The following is a 21,531-nucleotide window of genomic DNA, read 5'->3' as shown; positions in this document are numbered from 1 at the left end:
TGCCCTTCCTACACAACTGTGCTGTGTGAGCCTCAGCACATTTTCCTTTTGGCTTATACTAGTTTCTGTTGGCTTCACCTCTTTTGTAAACATGCAAGCCCTGAGTAAAAAGAGAGGTGTGAAGAAGGAGGCATAAAGGGATGAGAGACACATCTACAGCCTGAGGGAGATGGGGAGCAAACAGCTGCCATTGCTACTTGGAGACACTGGTTTTGCACCCAGGTGATGTTTAAAACAATGGCCTATCCATTGGCCCAATCAGCATGGACTCCCGCAGAAAACCACCCAGGCCATGCTGGCACACCCTGCTCAAGGCCAGCCCTGCCAATAGGAGGCAGCCTGCTGGGAGGCACACAGGCGCCTGTGAATAGCCTCACCTGTGCATTCAGTGAGTGGCTTGCTGACCCCAGTGCCTGTCCTCCTGCGTTGACTTGAACTTGGTCACACAGAGCACTGAAGGGTAGCTTGCAAGGAGCCAGGAGCTGCTCCCCAGATTTGACACCCCTCATCAGAAATTCCTCAGATTCTGTGTTTGCCTAATTTATCCAAGCTTCTCTTGAGACTAGTGAGTTTTGAGTTTACTCCCTCTTGGGAGTTCCTTAGTTCCTATAGAACTGAGGAGCTTACACTCTAATGACTCACACTCATCTCCTGTAAACTTCCAGAGAGGGTCTGTGGCAGCCCTTACCTCCTGCAGGCCTCCTGGGTCCTTTCTGCACATCGCCTTCCTTCCCACAAACATCCTGGATACGTGGTGCACAGACAGGCTTTCCTCTTGGAGCCACTCCATGTTAATGCTTTATCTGGACTCTGAGGCCCTCTGTAATGTGGCTCCACTGGCCTTTCTTCCTTTTTGCTCATCGAAATTCCCAGCATCCTGTGGGTCCAGTTCAAGTCCCACCTCCTCCAAGAGGCACAGCAGTGCTGACACCTGAAAATGCCTCCATGGACCAGGCTGGGGTGCCACCTCTCACTCCAGAAGCCTCTAATGAGCCCAGGCATGCACCAGCTCTTTAAAAAAGGCCCTGCCTGACAGCCACAGACACCAGTCTCTTGCTCTTGGTGAGCTGCTCACGAGGCTGGGAGGCAGTGGACACACCCACTCTCCCAGTGAGCCACCAACAAAAGACCACACTTCCCCAGCACCCCCTGTAGTTAGGCATAGCTATGAGCAGGTAAAAACCTACTTGTGGAGCTGATACGTGGAATATGGGGTATGAGTGGAAATGAAAAGTGCAGATTTGGCTTCCTGTCCTTAGAAATGAAGCTGCTGGCTCTCCATGCTTCTTCTTCAAGGTGGAGTATAGACATGGCAGTGACCCAGCTTCAACCATGATGATGAGAATATTGTTAGGAATACTGGGTCTCTGGACAGGACAGACTGTTATGCGAGACATAAATGAACATTCAGCTTCTTTAAGAAACAGAAGTTCAACGCTTTTGTCTAACAGGTCACTCAAAACCAAGTTGGAATCTAAGATTCCCACCATCCTGACTTCTAGATCTGAGATACATTCACATGTCAGGAAATGAGGACAGGAAAATGAAAGAAAACGGAATCAATTCAACACAACACATGTGGCTATAAAGACTTATCCTGGATAGGGTAACACAATCCAGACAGCTCTGCAGCAAAGCACCACAGAGCCAGTTCCACTTTCCCCTGTGCTCCTGTCTTTAAGGAGACTCAGTGAGGACCTGGCCACCTTCCATAGGGAGGGAGGCTGAGGACCACTATACCAAAGATGTGCTGGGAATGAAAGGAGGGTCCTGGAGATCACCTAAGAGCTGGAGGGGCTGTGCTTGGTGGATAGGAGGAGTTGGGGGACTGTGGCCTCTCTTAGACAGCTCAGAGAACAGGAGGGCCAGAACAGCCAAGGAGAGCCCCAGCCAATATGGCTGCCCCATGCCAGAGAAAGGGAGAGACATTTCCTCAGGGAGTCAAAGCTTTTATTACCTGATAGTCCCTAGTGTGGTGCCAGAGATACCGCTCTGGTCCCATTACTCCCCATGATGTAGGTGATGGGGGCAGGGGAGGGGGCCAGGGAGAGAGGGGAGGGATATTTACAGTGCATGGTGGCATGGGGACAACCACTTTTCTCGAGAGCTCTGAGAACTTTGTGCTTTTTTTTCTTAGTTGGTGCTGAGCTACCTGGAATGGATTTTGTTTATCTTCTTTAGGGAAAGATGTATTAACCAAAGAACAATCCAGCCCAATTTCCTGGCTGAGGGTTTCACGATATCAATCCAAACATCACACTATTTAATTCCCCAATAAAACATTGGAAAAAGGACTATCAGTGCTAACACATTTACATATAAAATCTCCACCTAATCGGTAATAGAAGCCTATGTACCAATTTCTAAAACAGTTATAAGATATATACACAATTTGGGGTATATTAACAAAACAGAATATTACAAAATATTAAAGGCAATCCCTCTGGTCCATGGGCCCTTGTTGCCGCCTACTTGAAGTTGGCATAATCTGAGAACGCATCAATATATTCCTGCACCACCTTGTAGCAGAACTCATACTGTTCCTGGAGAGTGAAAGGCAGGGAAAAAGCCAGGGTTACTGAAGAACACACAGTACCTGTAATTCCTAACAGACTTTTTTTTTTTTTTTTTTTTGCAGATGGAAAATTGAGAGGAACGGAATGTTTCTAAACTTCCACCTGAGCTCTGATCTGCCTGCCAGAGTTATGACAGCATCTCCCTTCTGGGCTGAGTGCAGCAGACCTTCTACAAGCAGAGCTGACCAGAGCTGACCCAGGCCTTACAGAGGTCAGACATGTGTGTGCTGGGCTGGGAGATGGTGAGGCTGAGCATGGCCACACTTACCATGGTTGCCAGGCTCGCATGCACCCTGGCTCTCAGAACCTTGTCTTCCAAACCTCCTAACATTCACTTTTCTTTCCCCCTCAAACATTTCTAGCTCCATGGGATTCAGGAACACCTCTGTGGATGTGCAGCTTGTTAAAAGTCAGACCTCTTAACAGGGAGCCCAAGCCCAAAGGCAGGTACTCCTCCTGGTCTTCCTTACCTAAGATCCACACCGAAGTGCAGATGAGCCCTGTGGGGCACCCAGACGCCCTCTTCTAATCTGTCCCATCCTCTGGTAACAGGGGCTATGCACCCACTGCTGCCGTCCTGCCTCCCATTATGCTTCCTGTGTATTTGGGGCACCTCTGGAGGGGAAGGGCAGGTCTGTGTTTAGACAGTTTTCTGACTACTGGGTAGGCTCCTCTGAAGAGCCTCCTCCCTGAGCTGGCCCTGACAGAGAAGGGCTGCAGATGGTGTGGTGGCAGGGACAAATATGTAAGGAACATACCAGTGTCTGGACCATGTGTGGCCTCTGTAGCCTCAGGCTCTTGACAGTCTGGAAGACATCCAAAATCCCCTCTGCTTTCACACGCTCCAGGACGGTGCTCAGTGCACAGAAGGTCCCCGTCCTTCCTGCCCCAGCGCTGCAACAGACCAGACACACTTACCACACCTGCAACGGCCCTCTGCACGAAGGGGTGAGTGGCAGACAAACAGGTAGGGGCAGGCGGCCAGTGCTCGTCTTTGCCCTGTGGACCCCTCCCCCAACCCCAACCTGGCCCCATGTGCCATAGAGGGACTCGCCTGTTGGACCGTGGGGATGACCTTTACTCATACCCCACCAGCACAGAGCCATTGCTGTTTACCTGCACACACTGGCCTGGGTTGTCCTAACCTGCTATTTGCTCAGGTTAGAACTAGCTCTAGTCCTGTCTTTCCCTGACAAACCCTACTCCCTGCACTGGCGTGTATCTGCTGATTCTTTTCCATATCTCTCTTTCTTCCTAAATCCAAGAAATCTAGACACTGCGCTTGACACTGTCCCCTTGTTCAATGTCATCAGCTGATTCACTCACCAGACACTTACTGAGTGCCTACTCTGAGGCAGGGACTGTAGAGCTTAGCAATGTCCCCAGACAAGAAGATGTGTGGGAAGCGAAGGGAAGATGAGTGGGAGTTCTAGGCAGGGTACTCAGGGAAGGCTTGGGCGAAGCCCTGGGGCTGCCTGGGAAACTGGCATTTCAGGCCCACGGTAGAAGTGTGCCTAGGATGCTAAAGGTCATGTAGCTCATGAAGGAAGAAAGGAGAGTGGTGAGGGTGGGGCCAGAGGCAGCCCATAGTACACATTATCTTCCGCTGGCCCTGGCCAAGGAGTCCTCAGAACATGTTGGGCCTTGTAAGCTGTTGTTAGGATTCTAAGTAAAGGCGTGCATTTTTTTTTTCTAAAATGCGATCTCTAGCAACATGCCCCAAACAAAATTGAACTTTTCCCCACAAACAAGCCTCTTTACTATCTTTCTTCTGCTGGTCACACCAACCCAGGTTCAAACCTGGGAGACACCCTTGACTCCTCCTTTCTTTCAACCTCTGTTCTTAGTCTTGTTCATTTTTCCTCAATGAACAGACAGGTCAAGCCATACTTATAGTGCACTGTTTTTAAAATAATTGCCCTGTTCTCTTTTCCTGTGCTTCTTAAGGAGGCTGGGCCCTCACCTCATATAGCACAACTGGGGTCTCCACTGCCAGTCTCCCTTGCTGCTGTCCTGCCCACTATCTGAACATTAGTCCCCTAGCACTTATTGTGCCAAGTTCAAGCTCCAGGGTCCTCTCTCAGCATCCAATCCTGTCTTGGCATCAGTGTTGACTACCATGTGCTCACCAATAACCTGCTCTTGTCTGGCTTTCCTCAGTCTGACCCAAGGTCACCAGCTTCCCCCGTTTGCCCCTCCTGGCTTTCTCTCTCTCCCTGAGGACAAGGGTGAGCCATACCTGCAGTGCACGGTGATGGGGTGGTTCCCTGACTGCTGCTGCTGCTTCTGCACGGCGGCGATGATACTGATCATGCCCTTTCCATCACTGGGGATGCCCACTTCAGGCCAGCCATGGAAGTGGAACTGCCGGATCTGCCGGCTCTTATTCTCCTTTGGAAGAAAGGGGATCAGGGGGGCAGGGGTAACCCTGCATTTCCTGTGGGCAGAGTGCACCCACCTCCCATCTTACCCTGGTATTGGTGACCAGGAGGTCTCGGACGGTGTAGCTCTCACACTCCTCCTCCTTCTTCAGTTCCACTGTAATATCTCCATAGGACACCAGTCCATCAGATGGCCAATACTGGGCACATTTCTCCTGGAAGGACAAGTGGGAGAGGTGAGGGGCTCAGAGTACCACATGTGTAGAAGCGGCACTGTCCACAAGCAGCCTGAGCCCTCTTACGCCGACACACTTTGTCCCCAAGGTATTAAAAACTTGCAGGATCATTATATCACATCATTCCAGTTAATTTCCGATCCTCACCAGAGGCCATCTGAAACACTGACACGGTCTGTAAAGAACTCTGACTATAGGCTCACGGGGTACCCAACACTTGGTGGCTGGATAGAGAAGAGGAGGAGTGAAAATGTTCCAATTCCTTTCTTTTTCTCCCATGGGGTGTTTTCATAGTTAATGCTGCTTACATCCACCAGACTGCTAATTCAGAAAATCGGAACCCATCACATTCCCAGCCAGCCATGGGCTTCACCACCGCCCAGGCCACTGGATCCTTTCTCCCTTTTACCTTTATCTTTTTGATCTGCAATGGTAACGTCAAGTTGCTAGCACTCGCCTTTCTGTCCTTGCTAGTGAGCAGGAGATGGTCTACTGTCTGTCTTTGCTTGCACCTGGCTCACTTCCCTCTATAGCTCCTTGTGGGAGTGGTTGCGTATCTTTTCATCTCTGTATTCCCCACACCTTGCACAATGCCTGGCACATGGTAGGCTCTCAGTATCTGGTAAATGAATTTGTTCAATGTCTGCAGAACAAGCCAAGGCATAAATATGTAAATATAACAACACACAGTTATGGTGCCCATTTCTTAAGAGCATTTTGGGGTAAGATCTGAGATTCTTCACTACTGGCAATTGAAAAATTCTCAACCATATGTATACTATAATGTCATTGAAAGATTTGTAAAAATAAGTAGAAAAAGAAATTGTGCACATCTTGATGCAAAATCCACTGTCAACTAAAGGAAAAAAAAAAAAAAGAAATTGTGAAGTCTCACAGTCCAAATAAAATCATGATTATTGAAGTGGTGAATCAAGGACATGCCCTGGACTAGTGCTTTTCCACCCATGCTCTCCAGGGGCCCTGGGGATGCCTCAGGGATCAGCGCTCTGGGCCTCTCTTCAACCAGCTCAGCAAAAAAAAAAAAAAAAAAAAGAAAAAGAAAAAAAAAAGAAAATTTCTCATTAAGGCTCACCTTAATCAGGCATTATATTGGTTTTTATGGCACTGATGGGGAACGGTTTTTGCTACCACAGTTCTTTCTCAACACTATTTTACACAGTCTCAGCTGGGATGAAAACTAGGCCTTTAAAACCATCAGAACCATGAGGTTCCCACATGGGTGTGAGAGCCACAGTGTCTGTGCGCTGGAGGAACACACCCCAATCTCTATCTCTAAGAGAGAAATACATATCAAGTCTGAGGAATACATATCAACATGAAAAGTCTCTAAATTTTTTTTTTTTTGAGAGTGAGTCTTGCTTTGTCGTCCAGGCTGGAGTGCACTGGCACGATCTCGGCTCATTGTAACCTCAGTCTCCCGGTTTCAAGTGATTCTCCCACCTCAGTCTCCCAAGTAGCTGGGACTACATGTGTGCACCACCATGCCCAGCTAATTTTGTATTTTTAGTAGAGACAGCATTTTGCCATGTTGGCCAGGCTGGTCTAAAATTCTTGACCTCAGGTGATCCACCTGCCTTGGCCTCCCAAAGTGGTAAGATGACAGGCATGAGCCACTGTGCCTGACCAAAAGTCTCTAAATTTTATATACATGGGTAGATTTTTCTCTCAAGATCTCTGGCCCAAAGAGGATTTCATTTTTTTTTTTTTGAGATGAAGTTATACTCTTGTTGCCCAGGCTAGAGTGCAATGGCATGATCTCGGCTCACAACAACCTCTGCCTCCTGGGTTCAAATGATTCTCCTGCCTTATTATCCCAAGTAGCCACACCTGGCTAATTTTGCATTTTTAGTAGAGATGAGGTTTTTCCATGTTGGTTAGGCTGATCTTGAACTCCTGACCTCAGGTGATCTGCCTGCCTCAGCCTCCCTGTGCTTGGATTACAGGCATGAGCCACCGTGCCCGGCCTCAAAGCGGATTTTTAAGACAAGGAGTGACAATGATTTATATTCTCAAAGGACCAGGGGCTGCCATGTGAAGAACTAAAAGTGGGTGAGGATGAGAGCGGGAGGACCAGTCGCCAGACAGCTGAGGCTGCGTGTATGAGTCAGCCCCACAGTCCACTGGGTAAGCATCAAGAGATGAGAGCTTGTTCGAATGACTGCAGTTATGCTAGAGAGAAGTAGGTGGGGGGGAGTTCAACTTCTATCAGGACTCAGTGGCAGACTGGATGTGGGGGGTGAGGAGTGGGGAGTAAGGAAGGTAACTCCTGGATTTTAGACATGGTGGTATTACTTACTGAGATGGGTAAGAGTGGGGTGGTCTAATGTGGGGGGAAGGAGGAAATCAGAAGCCCACATTGGGACAGGTAACTGGGCTGGAGACGAAGACTGAAGATCCCTGGCATATAGATTATATTTAAAGCCACAGGACTGGCTGAGATCCTTAAGGGCTGGTGTGTCAAAAGAAAATGGAGTGGACTAGTGCCTGAGATTAGGATACTCCAATGTTTTAGAGGAGGAGGTCACAAAAGAAGTAACAAAGGAGCTGCCAGGCTAGTGAGTGGGGTGATGCTGTGGAAGTAAGTGTTCTGAGGAGGAAGGAGGCACTGACTGTTTCAAATGCTGCTTGTAAGGACAAAGAAATGAGAAAAGAGAAATGACCTTCGGATTTGGCAAGAGGACAGTCACTGGTGATCTTGACTAAAGCAGTCCTAGTGGGGCTAACATTGGAAGGAACAGGGTAAAGAGAGAACTTGTGGGGAGAAAGCCAACTCTTTTTTTTTTGCGATGGAATCTCGCTTTGTCACCCAGGCTGGAGTGCAGTGGCACAATCTTCGCTCACTGCAACCTCTGCCTCCCAGGTCTAAGTGGTTCTCCTGCCTCGGCCTCCCGAGTAGCTAGGATTACAGGCATGGGCACCATGCCCAGCTAAAATTTTGTATTTTTAGTTAAGATGGGGTTTCACCATGTTGGCCAAGATGTCTTGATCTTCTGACCTCATGATCTGCCCACCTCAGCCTCCCAAAATGCTGGGATTACAGGCGTGAGCCATCTTGCCTGGCCAAAAGCCAAGTTTTTGAAGGAGTTTTGCTAGAAAGGGGTACAGAGAAATAGCATAGTAGGTGGAAGGGAAAGTGGGATAAGCAGATTTTTTGTTTTTAAAAGATAGGAAATGTAACATGTATAGGCTGACAAGAGTAGCGGTTAGAGGGGAAATGCTGATGGAGGTGGGAGAGAAGATGGTTATCACAGCAACATCTCTGAGCAGGCAGGAGGGAATGGGGCCAAGAGCACAGCGGACGGCTGGAGTGAGAGATGCAGAAACCCTTTTCCACTGTAACAAGAGAGAAGGTGAGAGATTTGGTACAGATTAGAAGAGGCTGGTTGTTTGAGGGTGGGAGAATGACAGTGTTCTTGTCTGATTTCTTGAAGAAGAATAAGGCCAGGTCACAAGCTAAGGTGTGAGTGTGATGGGACAGGCAAGAGGGGATGCTGGATGTTTCAGGAAGAGAAGGAAGAGCAGTAGCATTGCTAGGTGGCACCAATTACCCTATGAGATTTGTGGTCATGAGTTCAATGTGAGAGCTTTTGGCACTATTTTGTGTTTTTGCCCAGTGATGTTTGCTATATCAGATGGAGGCATATAATACTGGGTTTTACTAGAGAGTTTGCCATGAAATTAAGAAAGCATAAGGGAATAAGGAAAGATAATGATGACATATCACAAAAACTCAAATTAGCAAACTAAAATGCTCAAAAACAAAACTCAAAACCCAAAAACAGAGTAAGGAGGAAGGTGAGGACAAGTCCGGGGTAACTGATGTTGAGAAAGTAGAAGCATCAGTGGCTCTAAGGACTTGATGAAGACAAAAATGACTGGAGTAAAAGAATACTGAGGTGAGAGGAAGGAGGGAGTAAATAGGGCAGATGCCTTGTTGAGATTCCAAAGACGGTGCAGGTACAGGGCAGATCATGACTTGACCACAGGATCAGGTGGCTGAGGAAGCTGAGAAATAGAAAGACTAATGGTAGATGGATCATCCACTTGGTGACTGATGCCTCCAAAACCAGAGTCAGGAACAGGGGCTCAAAAGGAGCAGTAAGCCAGGTGTTAAAGTCATTAGTGGGTGAGGGACAGAAGATGGGGAATCGGTGTTCAAGATCAGTAGAAGAAAGCTGGGGACTGGAGTTTAATCTCAGATTTGTGTGTTCAGGTTATGACCTCTAGATAACAGCATCCTAAAGAAGTGAAACAGGGAAGCTTTTCTGTCTTTTCTCTTACTGATTACTCTTTCCACCAGACAACATGAAGTCTCTCATGTGGTCTAAGGCTGACAATGGTGATGGGGACACATAGCTTTGTGGAGACTAATGCTATCACGTTTCACTAGAGAAGCAGGATGAGGCCTAGGGTTGGGCTGACCCAGCATGGGAGTTCCTGGCACTGCTCTGCCTGCCCAGGCTGATGACAGTCTAAGCTGCAGCTGTGAGGGATTCCAGGCCTTACCAAGCATCTGGGTGGACCCTTTTGGTTACAATACAGCAGAAGGAGGTCTGGTGCAATGGCTAATGCTTGTAATCCTAGAACTTTGGGAGACCAACGCACATAGATAACTTGAGGCCAGGAATTCGAGACCAGCCTGGCCAACATAATGAAACTGTCTCTACTAAAAATATGAAAATTAGCTGGGCATGGTAGCACATGCCTGTAATCCCAGCTACTTGGGAGGTTGAGGTGGGAGACTCGCTTAAACCCTGGAGGCAGAGCTGAGATTGTGCCACTGCACTCCAGCCTGGGCAGCAGAGTGAGACACCATCTGAAATCTAAAAAACAAAACAAAACAAAAAAACAAAAAAATTGAGCAGAAGGAGATAATTTTAAATTTTAATTCATTTGCGATTTTAATTTATATAGGTACAAAATTTATATTTTGAGATCAGATTTTTTTCTCTGGGAACTTAATACTGTAGGTGAAGATGGTAGTGTCACTGTATAAATGTAGCCACCTTTCACTGTATCACTTAGGCTTATTGTGTTACTATCTCTAGGAGCTACACTTGATACCATGAATGAAACAGAAATTGAACTTGGGTGCCAGTGAGGCCTTATAAAGAACATCACTAATATCCTGTTCTGATCCACTCAGAAGCTTCTGAGGGCAAGCACTACTGTCTGCTTCACTGGCCCTAGGAAGACAGAGCATAAGGTACAGTGGAAGGTAGAGGGGAAGAGACCTCACTCAACAGGCAGGATAATTTGTGTGCACATGACTCTCCTTCCCACTGCAACATACATGAAATGCTTCCTGCCCCCTGCCCCTTACTCTCACTAGGTCCTTTTCAAGGATGGAAGGGCCTGCATCTGACTGGACAGAGGCAGAAGTGTTCACTGGGCCCCATTTTATCACAGGGCAGTGGGCTGAGATGGTCCTTGCGCTTGCTGTTCCAGCTCTTTGGCCTGCTCTTTGGTCTTGCCCATCACAGATCTGGAGGGTGGGGGTGCAGGAGGAACCACATGTAGGGCCCTGGTCTGATCTACATGTTCCATCATGACTGATCAGAGAGGGCTGGCAGCAGGCACCTAGCTCCTGAAAACAGGGTGGCTCATTTCCCAAATGGCCTTTGTTACTCAGGTGTATGCTTCATTGAGTGCGAAGCTAAGCACCTTAACCAAACCACCTACCTCATCAGTATTGTTATTTAAAAAAAAAATTTTTTTTCAGTATTGTTATTAATGATTATGAAGAGGCCAGGTGCAGTGGCTCAAGCCTATAATCCCAGCACTTTAGGTCAAGGTGGGCAGATCACCTGAGGTCAGGAGTTTGAGACTAGCCTGGTCAACATGGTGAAACCCTGTCTCAACAAAAATACAAAAATTAACCGGGCATGATGGTGGGAACCTATAATCTCAGCTACTAGGGAGGCTGTGGCGAGAGAACTGTTGGAACTTGGGAGGTGGAGGATGCAGTGAGCCCATATTGAGCCATTGTACTCCAGCCTGGGTGACTGAGCAAGACACCATCGCAAAAAAAAGAAGATGATAATCTTCAGAGTGTCTTTTGATTAGGTACATGATACAAGTCTGGGAAGAATAGTTAATTTAAAATCCTAGCATTTTGGGTCAACTAGGTGGATGGATCACTTGAGCCCTGGAGTTCGAGACCAGCCTGGGCAACATGGTGAAGCCCTGACTCTACAAAATAATACAAAAACTAGCCAGGTGTGGTGGCACGTGCCTTTAGTCCTAGCTACTTTTGGAGGGCTATGTGGGAGGATCGCTAGAACCTGGGAGGTTGAGGCTGCAGTGAGCCACAATTGTGCTACCGTACTCCAGGCTGGGTGACAAAGTGAGACCCTGTCTCCAAAAAAAAAATTCTGATGTAATGAAACATCAGGGTGAGCAAATATGTATAAAGCCTTGTATCAACATAAATACAGAATAGGGAACAACTAGTGACTTAGGACAACTAATGTAAAACATACTTTGTGTTTAAATGTTTGACTATAAATTCAATGAGTCACGAGTGGGTGTCGCCCTTAATTCCACCCCACCTCACACTGTCTGGGACCGTCCCCTCTCACCACCCAAGTCCAGGCCACCAGCATTACTGCCATAGCTTCCCCATTTCTCATGTGTCCTCCTCACTGCTGCCAGAGGGATTAAAAAACACACACACACACACAAATCAGATGTTGTCAAGGGCTCTTCAATTGCTTTATGAAGTCCAAACTCTTCAATGTGGCTTAGAAGAAACTTTCTCACCAGGCTTTGCTAGCTTCTCTCTGGGCCTATTCTCTAGATTCTGATCCCTGCTAAGTGACACTCCAGGCATAATGAACCATTCATTTGCTGCAATGTGCAACCTTCAACAGAAATAATTTTTGAAAGAATAAACACTGTCAGAACACAAGACTGGGTCCCCTGTAATGTGGGGGGTAAGGGAGATATCCCTGAGATTGAATGTGCTTAGTAGAGGCTGTGTAATTCTGACTCAGGAACAGTGTTAGGAGGTTTCCTATACTGAGGAGAAGTTGATCTAGGGGGCTGCTAGGGTCCCTTTTTAGTATGAGTTTCCAGTCAACTCTGCTTTTTAATTGACCTGAGGGCTTTTTTCTTTAAAAGATTTCCTTACTACTGAATATTAAACTTAAGTTTCTTGTTTTTTTAATTTCTCAAATTCTACTGCTTTATTTTGTGTAGTCAGTAAAGAGGCAATCCCTTCTTAGGGCCACTCATACTGGGTCCACCTCAGAACCTTGACCTAGCTGTCCTGTCCGGGGCGCTGCACAAAGGCTAGGCTACCTATATTCAGGAGAAAGTGAAAGGGTGTGAGCTATGTAGGTATAATATGTAGGCTCAGATCATACAGCTTTTCTAGTTCTGAGAGAAGCTAATGACTGCTTAGACACCAACTGGCTGGGCAAGCCTGGAAATGCGTATGTACTTACACACATTTAAGTATGTACTTATACTGTGCAGATATACTCTTTGGATCATATAAGTCAAAGACAAGGTCTTTGCCTCCCCAACCTCCCAATTTACACACACACCTTTTCATTCTGTCTCTGTCTCTCACTGCCCAGGACCTTTTGAGCTCACCTGGCCTCTCTCCTCCAGTTCTGTTAGCATCACGATAGAGCAGGATTTCCACTCCCAGATCATTCGCCAGAAGTCCTCAATTGTGTGGAGAAGAGGGCCCTGGCTGGCAATATAGGAATCCTTCTGCCGGTAGCCCTGCACAGGCCAGGTTAATTGCAAGGGTGAGATGGTTTAATCAGAGAGGAACTAGTGGAGAAGATAGGCCACCCGGAAGGAATGGGGACTGCTCAGAGGCAAACCCAACCCATACAGAGCTACCCTTTGGTCAAGGACTAAACCCTGTCTGATAAGCTGGTCACTTTCTATAAGAGATAGGGAAGTGGATGAAGAGAGCGGTAATGGGAAAGATCAGAGGGCAGCCAGGTTCCTCTTGGCTATGGTCTACACTGTGAACTTTTTCCTCCAGGTATTATACTGGTGCATGCCATCTGTTTCCCCCAACCTTCTGCTCTACAGAGCTGGACAGACACAGTGTAGAGGGTGAGTGGGTGGGTGGGTATTAATTCACTATTTGTTGATTGATTCAAACATGATCCTCCCCAGCAGGTATCAGAGGGAGGCACTGTAAGTCCCGGCTGAATCTCCATGGGGTGTTGGGGGCTCAGGGGTCACACCCACCACTTACATCAATGAAGGATGCATTCACATAGTCTGTATTCTCTTCGCCCCGCTTAACTGGAATGATCACTCTGTTGAATTCATCTGTAAGAAGGACAGTGGCTCATGGCTAGCCAGTGTCATTTGTCTTCTCCCTCTCCTTGCATTGCTCCCACCTCAGGCCCTGAGCAGATTAGAATCCCAGCTGGGCAAGGACATGTCTGTTCCTAGACCATTAGGGAAAAAGCCTTTGGCCTTTACATTCTTTTATTTCCAGAAGCCACTAACAAGAGGCAATGCCACATTGTTAACTGGGTGCAACAAGAGGCAATGCCATGATTCTTGTCTACAAGCCAATCATTAACTAGTACCTGAGAAGTAGAAGGGGTGGAGAGAATAGGGGGATGTGGCAATAAGGTTTTGGGGTGGAGGGAGGGCTCTTACATGGAATGATCTGTAAAACTCGGTTTTTCTTCATGTTGGCTGGAAGGTTTCCAGTCCGCATCTTGTCATTCTGGATTTTGATCGATGTTAACTTCTGAATTGGGAAGGGTGGGGAAACATTACTGATCCCAGTAACTGAACTTGACAAGATTATGCCTGTCACTTAGCCTGTACCTCTAGGCCACTCTGGCTGCATACTGCTCTTCTCACCAGGGCCCTGGTCTCCATTCCCATACGTTCTTATTGGAACACTGAAGCCAAGAGACTGTTTGGGAAACACTCTTCCAGGCTCCTGTGGACTCTCCTGAGATTCTCCTGGCCTGAAATTTTGTGATCCTAGAGCAAGGGATCTCTCAACATTATAGGAGGGAGTGTGTCCACTCTGCAGTTCTACTCCCAGAAGCTGCCTTAGACTCTTCAAAAAAACTTATTCAGAACTGCATCCTTCTTACCCTGATTCTGAGGCTCCTTCTTGACGCTTGTACTCAAAGTGTAGCCGGCAGCGTTGGCCTCATATTAGAAATGCAGAATCTCAGGCCAGGCGTGGTGGCTCATGCCTGTAATCCCAGCACTTTGGGAGGCCGAGGTGGGTGGATCAATTGAGGTCAATAGTTTGAGACCAGCCTGGCATACATGCTGAAACTCTGTCTCTACTAAAAAGTAGCCGGGCATGGGGGCACGTGCCTGTAGTCCCAGCTACTCAGGAGGCTGAGACAGAAGAATTACTTGAACCCGGGAGGCGGATGTTGCAGTGAGCCAATATTGTGCCACTGTACTCCAGCCTGAGCAACAAGAGTGAAACTCCATTTCAAAAGAAAAAAAGAAATGCAGAATCTCAAGCTCTAACTCATACTCACTGAATCAGAACTCACATCTTTTTTTTTTTGAGATGGAGTCTCATTCTGTCACCCAGGCTGGAGTGTAGTGGCACGATCTTAGCTTGAACCCTGTCTCCTGGGTTCAAGTGATTCTCTTGCCACAGCCTCACAAGTAGCTGGGACTACATGCATGTGCCACCTTTTCTATTTTTAGTAGAGATGGGGTTTCACCAGGTTGGCCAGGCTGGTTTTGAACTCCTGACCTCAGGTGATCTGCCCACCTCGACCTCCCAAAGTGCTGGGATTACAGGTGTGAGCCACTGTGCCTGGCAGAACCCACATCTTGACAGAATCCCAAGGAAATCTGTGTACATGCTGTATTTGAGAAGAAGTTCTCTAAGGAAAGTGGACCTCCCCATCCTAACCAGGATGTCTTGCTTCTGGGAGAGCACTTTTACCAATGAGAGCGTGACGTATGTTTATGGTGTGTTGAGAACCGTCGTTTAGTGGCATATAGGAACTATCAGCAATCTAAGGTCCAGAGGCCAAACCTGGCCTGCTGCCTACAAATAAAGTTTTACAAAACAGCCACACTCATTTGTCTACCTATTGGTTATGGCTGCCTTTGTGTTACAAAGGCAGCACTAAGTAGCTGGACAGAAACCATGTGGCCTGCAAAGCCTAAACTATTTATTATCCAGACTTTACGGAAAAAACTGCTCTTGCTGTATATCATAATCACCTGGGAGGTCTGGGGCCTTAAAAAAATACTGTTGCCTGCTTCTCCCCACTTAAACACAACCTAAGTGATTCCAACTTGCAGGATGGGTTAAGAATTACTAGAGTATGAGGAAAGTGCCACCTCTATAACCAGTGGCATGCCTCACAAGGGGATTCACTGTTGGTAAATGCACAGTCAAGTGTCCCATGTTCCCCAGATTACAAGGATCCTTCAATCTGAAGGAGATTATCTAGCTCCCAATTCACCTTAAACTCCTCCTCTAATCCATTGTTGCTGGTCCCTGGGATTTTGTTGTAAATTTTCTGCAGGTGGGTTTCTAGAGAGGTCACTTCCAGTTCTGTATCTCCATAGAGATAATGCTCCAGAAGGGCTTGGTATATGAAGACATACTGCATCTGAAACACAATTGACACCCAAGTTCTCAGTTACATACAACATAGTTCTCATGCCAGATCACCCGTTCCAGCCCCACTTCACTCAAGTCCTTTTCTCCTTTGATTCTAGCAGGAATAAAAGGATTCCCTCTTATTATCCCAATACAGTGAAGCAGGACTTGAAATGCAGGAGTCCCTGTGCGGGTGCATAACTTGGGAAGAAGGGTCCAGGTCTACGTTAGGGGTGGTAGAGGACAAACTCAATTCCTGCTCATTCTGAGTGCAAATCTGATAGTCTGAAAGGGCTGTCAGAAACTTGAGACACACAAAGCCTATGATAGTCTGGTCCCTGCCTCCCTCTTGGTGCTATGCCCCAACTGCGGAGCCAGTCTCACTGCTGCTCCCAGATGTGGGCGAGCTGCGTCGTGTCTCTGGGCACTGGCTCTTTCAGCTGCCTGTTCCCTAATCCTTGAACCCAGTGAACTTCCTGACTCTTTCAGGCACAAAGCCACAACCTCCTCTGTGCTTAGTTTCTTTGAATACATTATTTATAAGAGCCCTTCATCACACTGTATGATAATCATTTACAATAACCTGGGAGACTGAGTGCATCCTCAATGTGGGCTGATGTTTTAGTCCTGGAACCCCCCCCACCCTCAAATGACCCACAGATCACTCACATCTGTTTGCACCATCTGGCAGCGCTGTGCCCGGATCCGGCTCACAAAGCCATACACGTCCACCTTCCGCTCTGTATGCATCATGTCCAGCATGGCATCAATGACGACAAAGGTACCTGTACGCCCTACACCTGCACTGTAGACAGAGAGCAGGGGGTTATAGGGATGGCCCGGCCTGCCTTGTGGGAGCAAACAGGGAGAGGCAGCACAGGCTGGGGCTCTTCCTTCAGGCTGTAAATCCTAATTCTGAATGGGGTAGAGCTGGGACTCTCCTGGAGCCAACAACTCCAGTATGTCCTGAATCCTGACCTCCAGCTATGAGGACCAAGCACTCTGATACTTAGAAGGGTCCGAAGGCTGCAAATACACATGGCAAGCACTTGACCCAGCCTTTTGGCTTCACAGCACGGTCTCCCCACTCCCAATCTTGGACTGCCCCACCCTCCTTTGAGTCATATTCTCCACCCTGCACTAGAAATTGGGAGTCTCTGGCTGCTGCCCCAATAGGTCATTTGCTCTATGTCAGCCTCCTCAGCCAGGGCCCTTGTGCTGTTCCCCTGCTCTGGCCATGGGGGCAAAATGTGGGGGTGGGGAGGCAAGGGTCAGGTCACACTGACCTGCAGTGGACCACGATGGCCCCTGCATACTGAGGGTTACAGGCCTTCACCTTCTTGAGGAACTTGAGCATGCCGATCGGGGTAAAAGGCACCCCAAAGTCTGGCCAGCTGGTAAAGTGGAACTGAGTGATGAGGCGCTGTGGCTTTCTGTTGGTCATGTCGCCCACCTGTGAAGTGAGGAGATCCTGTATGTTGGCCTTGATACCCAAGGGTAGGCAGTACTAGGGGAGGGAAGGTGACAGCTGTGGTTGCCAGTGACAATGGAAAAGTGAGTGTACCCAGGGGAGTTAGTTAACCACAAAGACAAGGTCCCAGAACTAGTCAATGGCAGGGTCAGAACTAAAATTCAGTGCTCCTGACTAAGTCCTCTTTTCGCAGTACCGCCCTGCCCCTTGGCTGAAGGTGACCTTTGCTCAGGTCTCCAGGGTTGCCTGGAGGGCCAAGGGCAGGCCCATCACATCCTTGATGTTAGGAGTTTTCAGAGTAGGAAAGGAGAAAGGCGAGCCAAGCACCTAGGAGTCTGTACTGCGTCCTCATGCTCCCTTTCCATAGTGCTTGGTCATTTCTAAATGATCAGACTCCATCTCAGCAGGTAATTTTTCGCCAGTTGTGAAAATGCTACTCCTTTAGCTTTGATAGAGAAGTTCCCCGGAGCCCAGATCTCTGGTTTCAGAATTCAAACACAATGCATACTCAGCAATTCCTGACCACCCTGAGTAAGTGGGGATGACCCAGCCTGTTCCCTCTCTTAGTAGTCAGCAGATCCTACATGAGAACTGAGAAAGGACAGAGAAGACAGTACCTGCTGGATGCAGAACTTCCGTACTGTGTAGTCCACCAGGACGGTCACATCCTCTACAGATACCCGAATATTCCCATAGGTCCAGCAGCCTTGGTCTGGCCAGTATTGGGCGCACTTGCACTGGAAAGAAAAAGCCATGCATTCTCTGACCTTAGACTTCCTGCCCCTGGCAGATGCAAAGGGCCTGGAAGGGAGAACCCAAAAAGCCAAGATTAAAATACTCCAGAAGGCCCTTTGGCCTCTTCTCTACCTCAGTCAGCTACACATTTACTTTTTTTTTTTTTTTTCTTTTTTTTTTGAGATGGAGTCTCACTCCGTTGCTCAGGCTGGAGTGCAATGGCACGATCTCGGCTCACTGCAACCTCCATCCCTGGGGTTCAAGCAATTCTAACGCAGCCTCCTGAGTAGCTAGGATTACAGATGCCTGTCACCAAGCCCGGCTTTTTTTTTTTTTTTTTTTAGTAGAGAAGGGATTTCACCATCTTGGCTAGGCTGGTCTCGAACTCCTGACCTCATGATCTACCCGCTTCAGGCTCCCAAAGTGCTGGGATTACAGGAGTAAACCACCACGCCTGTCTTTTCCATCCTGTTGAGCACAATCTCCTAATTTACACACAGCCCTAAGTTCATACTACATAATCATGAACATACTCATAAAATCATTCCCACTGACACTCCTTTGGTTCAGGCAAATATGAAGCCATTTTACCTTCAGATTTTACAAAATCTGCACTTCCAAACATCTCAGGTCATGCTCTAGGAGAAAGCCTGTTTGAACCCCCTGAACCAGCAGCTTGCTATGAGGGGCCACCAGGGTGGAGTGATGTAGACCGTAAACCTGCCATGAAAGGCCTAGGTCTGAGCTTTGGATAGCTTCCAAGAGCCAGAGGTTTGGTTGGAGGAAACTAAACTAAAGCCCAGCCCTAGTAACTGTCTTCCCACACCATTATGGAGCTGTTGATCACGACACCCAATACCCTTGGATCAAGGTGACTCAAGGGCCATACTTAAGAAGACTGTTAACAAATAGGTAATCCTCTGGGGCTTGATCCCAGGACCCAGGATTGGCTCTGTGGGCCAGTGGCCCAGTGGCCCAGTGATGGAGCTGGTTAGGCCAAGCATGCACTTGGTAGCCACAAAAGAAAAAGGACCAGTCAGGAGTCTGTACCAGGATCAGGCCAAGGCCTCAAATTTCCTTTGGCTTACAGGGTCTCAGTTCATAAAGCTCCCTCTGCTGACTCCAGGATACACCAAAGGTCTCAGCAGGCAAGGCAGGAAACCAGGGAAATGAGGGACTAGAGAAGCCAGGGAAAAAAAGCCCCTCTCTGTGCCTTTTTTTTAGCTGATGACCCAATTCAGTTTTTTTCAGGTTGTTTTGGAACCAGGGTGAGTTGTTTGACTACCAAATATAGGGAATGTGCTCTAGGCATACACCTGAGGTTCATCTGAGGCTTCCAGCCATAGCAAAGTCTGGTAGACTTCAGCCTGTGTGTCATTCTGGATGGACTTCTGGCATAGCACCCATAATGGGTAGACAGCCAGGCTTAAACTCAGAGCTTGTATGCAGAATGATCCCTCTGCTGTTCACAACCAATTTCTCCACTTACCTCCTTTCTCTCCTTCAGGTTGGTAACCATGACGATGGTGGCTGTGTTTTGTTCCCAGATCATCCTCCAGAAATCATTTACCGTTTCTTCTTTTGGTCCTAAAGTAGCCAACAGCAAAAATGAAGAGAACACATACCAAGATCATGTGAGGCTGGGAACATCCATTCCTGACTTTTGGAAGCTTGTGCCCAAATGTCCCCAGCTAAATATCAAACCCATGTATCCATCCCAGCTACTGACTGAGCATTTCCCATGTTTCACCAGGTATGTGCCAGGCACTTCACTAGGAGGAGGCTGGGGGGAAGGTTGTCAAAATATAAACAGAACTCAAATGATGTTTCCCAAGGACATTACAGTTGAGAATTGGAAATCATGACTGCTCACAGAACACCTACCTTATGGGCCTGACAGTGAGTTAAGTGCTTTATATGGCATTTATTCCTTCCTATTATGCTCTGATGTGGGTGTCATCAACCCCAGAAAGGTTGGATGACTTGTTGAGGCTAGAATTCAAAATTTTACCTCCCATATAGCCCTTTTCAGAAAGTCACTAGAAAATCTAAACAATAGAATCAAAGTCCTCAGCCAAAAAAAAAGCAAATTCTAAACAAAAATGAGACAGCAAACAGAGGAAAATGAGATCCAACACAGCAGAGAGGCTAATGGAATTCCCAGGGTGCTGGTGAAGGTAAGTCTTAGACTAATTCTGCCAGAGGATACAGAGCAACCAATCCACAGTGCAACTGAAGAAAGAAGGTTCTAGAAGGATCTCAAGATTAAAAAAATTAAACCTCATGTATCTAATGATACTGAGAGAAGAGATACACTTCTGGTAAAGAGTTTGAGAGGAAAATCAGTGGTAAGTATAAAAAAACACAATGACTGAAAAAAAAAGGGGGCAGAAATAACATACAAAAAAATAACATAATACTGTGTGTTTCGGCTGTGATTTGTAAACTCATAATAATAATAATAAATATTACCCTAACCCCAATTGTGATTTGACTCTTCTGGGAAAATGGGGAAAAGAATATGTGGGTGCATGTCTGTCTGAGGGGGAGGTGGTCTGTAAGGGGATCAGATGATGTCATATACCGTAAGAAGCCAATAGATAAAAAATGGTTGCCCCAGGGGCACTAGACTAGAGATGTGAAAAGAAAAGGGAGAACTTTTGTTTTTATAAATCTTGTAGTCCCTAATGACTCTGTTTTTCTTTTTCTTTTCTTTTCTTTTTTTTTTAAAAGATGGGGTTTCACCATGATGGCCAGGCTGGTCTTGAACTCCTGACCTCAGGTGATCCACCCACCTCGGCCTCCCAAAGTGCTAGGATTACAGGCATGAGCCACTGTGCCTGGCCTGTTTTTCTTTTTTTGAAACGGAGTCTCGTTCTGTCACCCAGGCTGGAGTGCAGTGGCGCGATCTCGGCTCACTGTAACCTCCTTCTTCCCAGTTCAAGCTATTCTCCTGCCACAGCCTCCTGAGTAGCTGGGACTACAGGCACGCACCACCAAGCCCAGCTAATTTTTTTTTTGTATTTTTAGTAGAGACAGAGTTTCACTATGTTGGCCAGGAGGTCTTGATCTCTTAACCTTGTGATCCGCCTACCTCGGCCTCCCAAAATGCTGGGATTACAGGCATGAATCACTATGCCCAGCCTTGATTTTTTTTTTGAGGTGACAACCTCGCTCTGTCACTGAGGCTGGAGTACAGTGGTGTGATCTTGGCTCACTGCAGCATCCGGCTCCTGGGTTCAAGCGATTCTTGTGCCTCAGCCACCCAAGTAGCTGGAATCACAGGTGCTTGCCACCAGGCCTGGCTAATTTTTTGTATTTTTAGTAGAGATGGGGTTTCGCTATGTTGGCCAGGCTGATCTTTAACTCCTGGGCTCAGACAATCTTCCTGTCTTGCCCTCTCAACCCAAAGTGTTAGGATTACAGGTGTGAGACACGGTCCCAGCCTCAATTACTTTTTAATGCTGCAAATATCCAGATGTTTTTGCTGGGGTTCCAAGAGTGAAGACACTTGTGAGAACGGCAG

At 47.4% G+C, this 21,531-nt stretch overlaps 1 protein-coding gene across 32 annotated transcripts in view; it reads right to left on the bottom strand.

Annotated features, from left to right (window-relative positions):
• Positions 1-1,933: 1,933 nt before the first annotated feature.
• The window catches only part of PTPRA (protein tyrosine phosphatase receptor type A), a 180,770-nt gene continuing 161,172 nt past the window's right edge, over positions 1,934-21,531 (bottom strand). For all 32 annotated transcript variants that reach the window (XM_078371242.1, XM_078371223.1, XM_078371239.1 and 29 more), the window contains 12 exons: positions 19,495-19,592; positions 17,888-18,007; positions 17,086-17,252; positions 16,469-16,604; positions 15,660-15,809; positions 13,855-13,948; positions 13,439-13,515; positions 12,814-12,948; positions 5,047-5,172; positions 4,816-4,967; positions 3,335-3,470; positions 1,934-2,543 (listed from right to left, as the gene is read on the bottom strand). In XM_078371242.1, coding sequence (XP_078227368.1) covers positions 2,469-2,543; positions 3,335-3,470; positions 4,816-4,967; positions 5,047-5,172; positions 12,814-12,948; positions 13,439-13,515; positions 13,855-13,948; positions 15,660-15,809; positions 16,469-16,604; positions 17,086-17,252; positions 17,888-18,007; positions 19,495-19,592 — 1,466 coding nt within the window. In that variant the 3' untranslated portion in view covers positions 1,934-2,468. The remainder of the gene's footprint in view (positions 2,544-3,334; positions 3,471-4,815; positions 4,968-5,046; positions 5,173-12,813; positions 12,949-13,438; positions 13,516-13,854; positions 13,949-15,659; positions 15,810-16,468; positions 16,605-17,085; positions 17,253-17,887; positions 18,008-19,494; positions 19,593-21,531) is intronic.

This window comes from Callithrix jacchus, chromosome 5 (genome assembly GCF_049354715.1).
Source record: "Callithrix jacchus isolate 240 chromosome 5, calJac240_pri, whole genome shotgun sequence".
NCBI lineage: Eukaryota > Metazoa > Chordata > Mammalia > Primates > Cebidae > Callithrix > Callithrix jacchus.
This window is presented reverse-complemented; position numbering and strand designations above follow the sequence as displayed.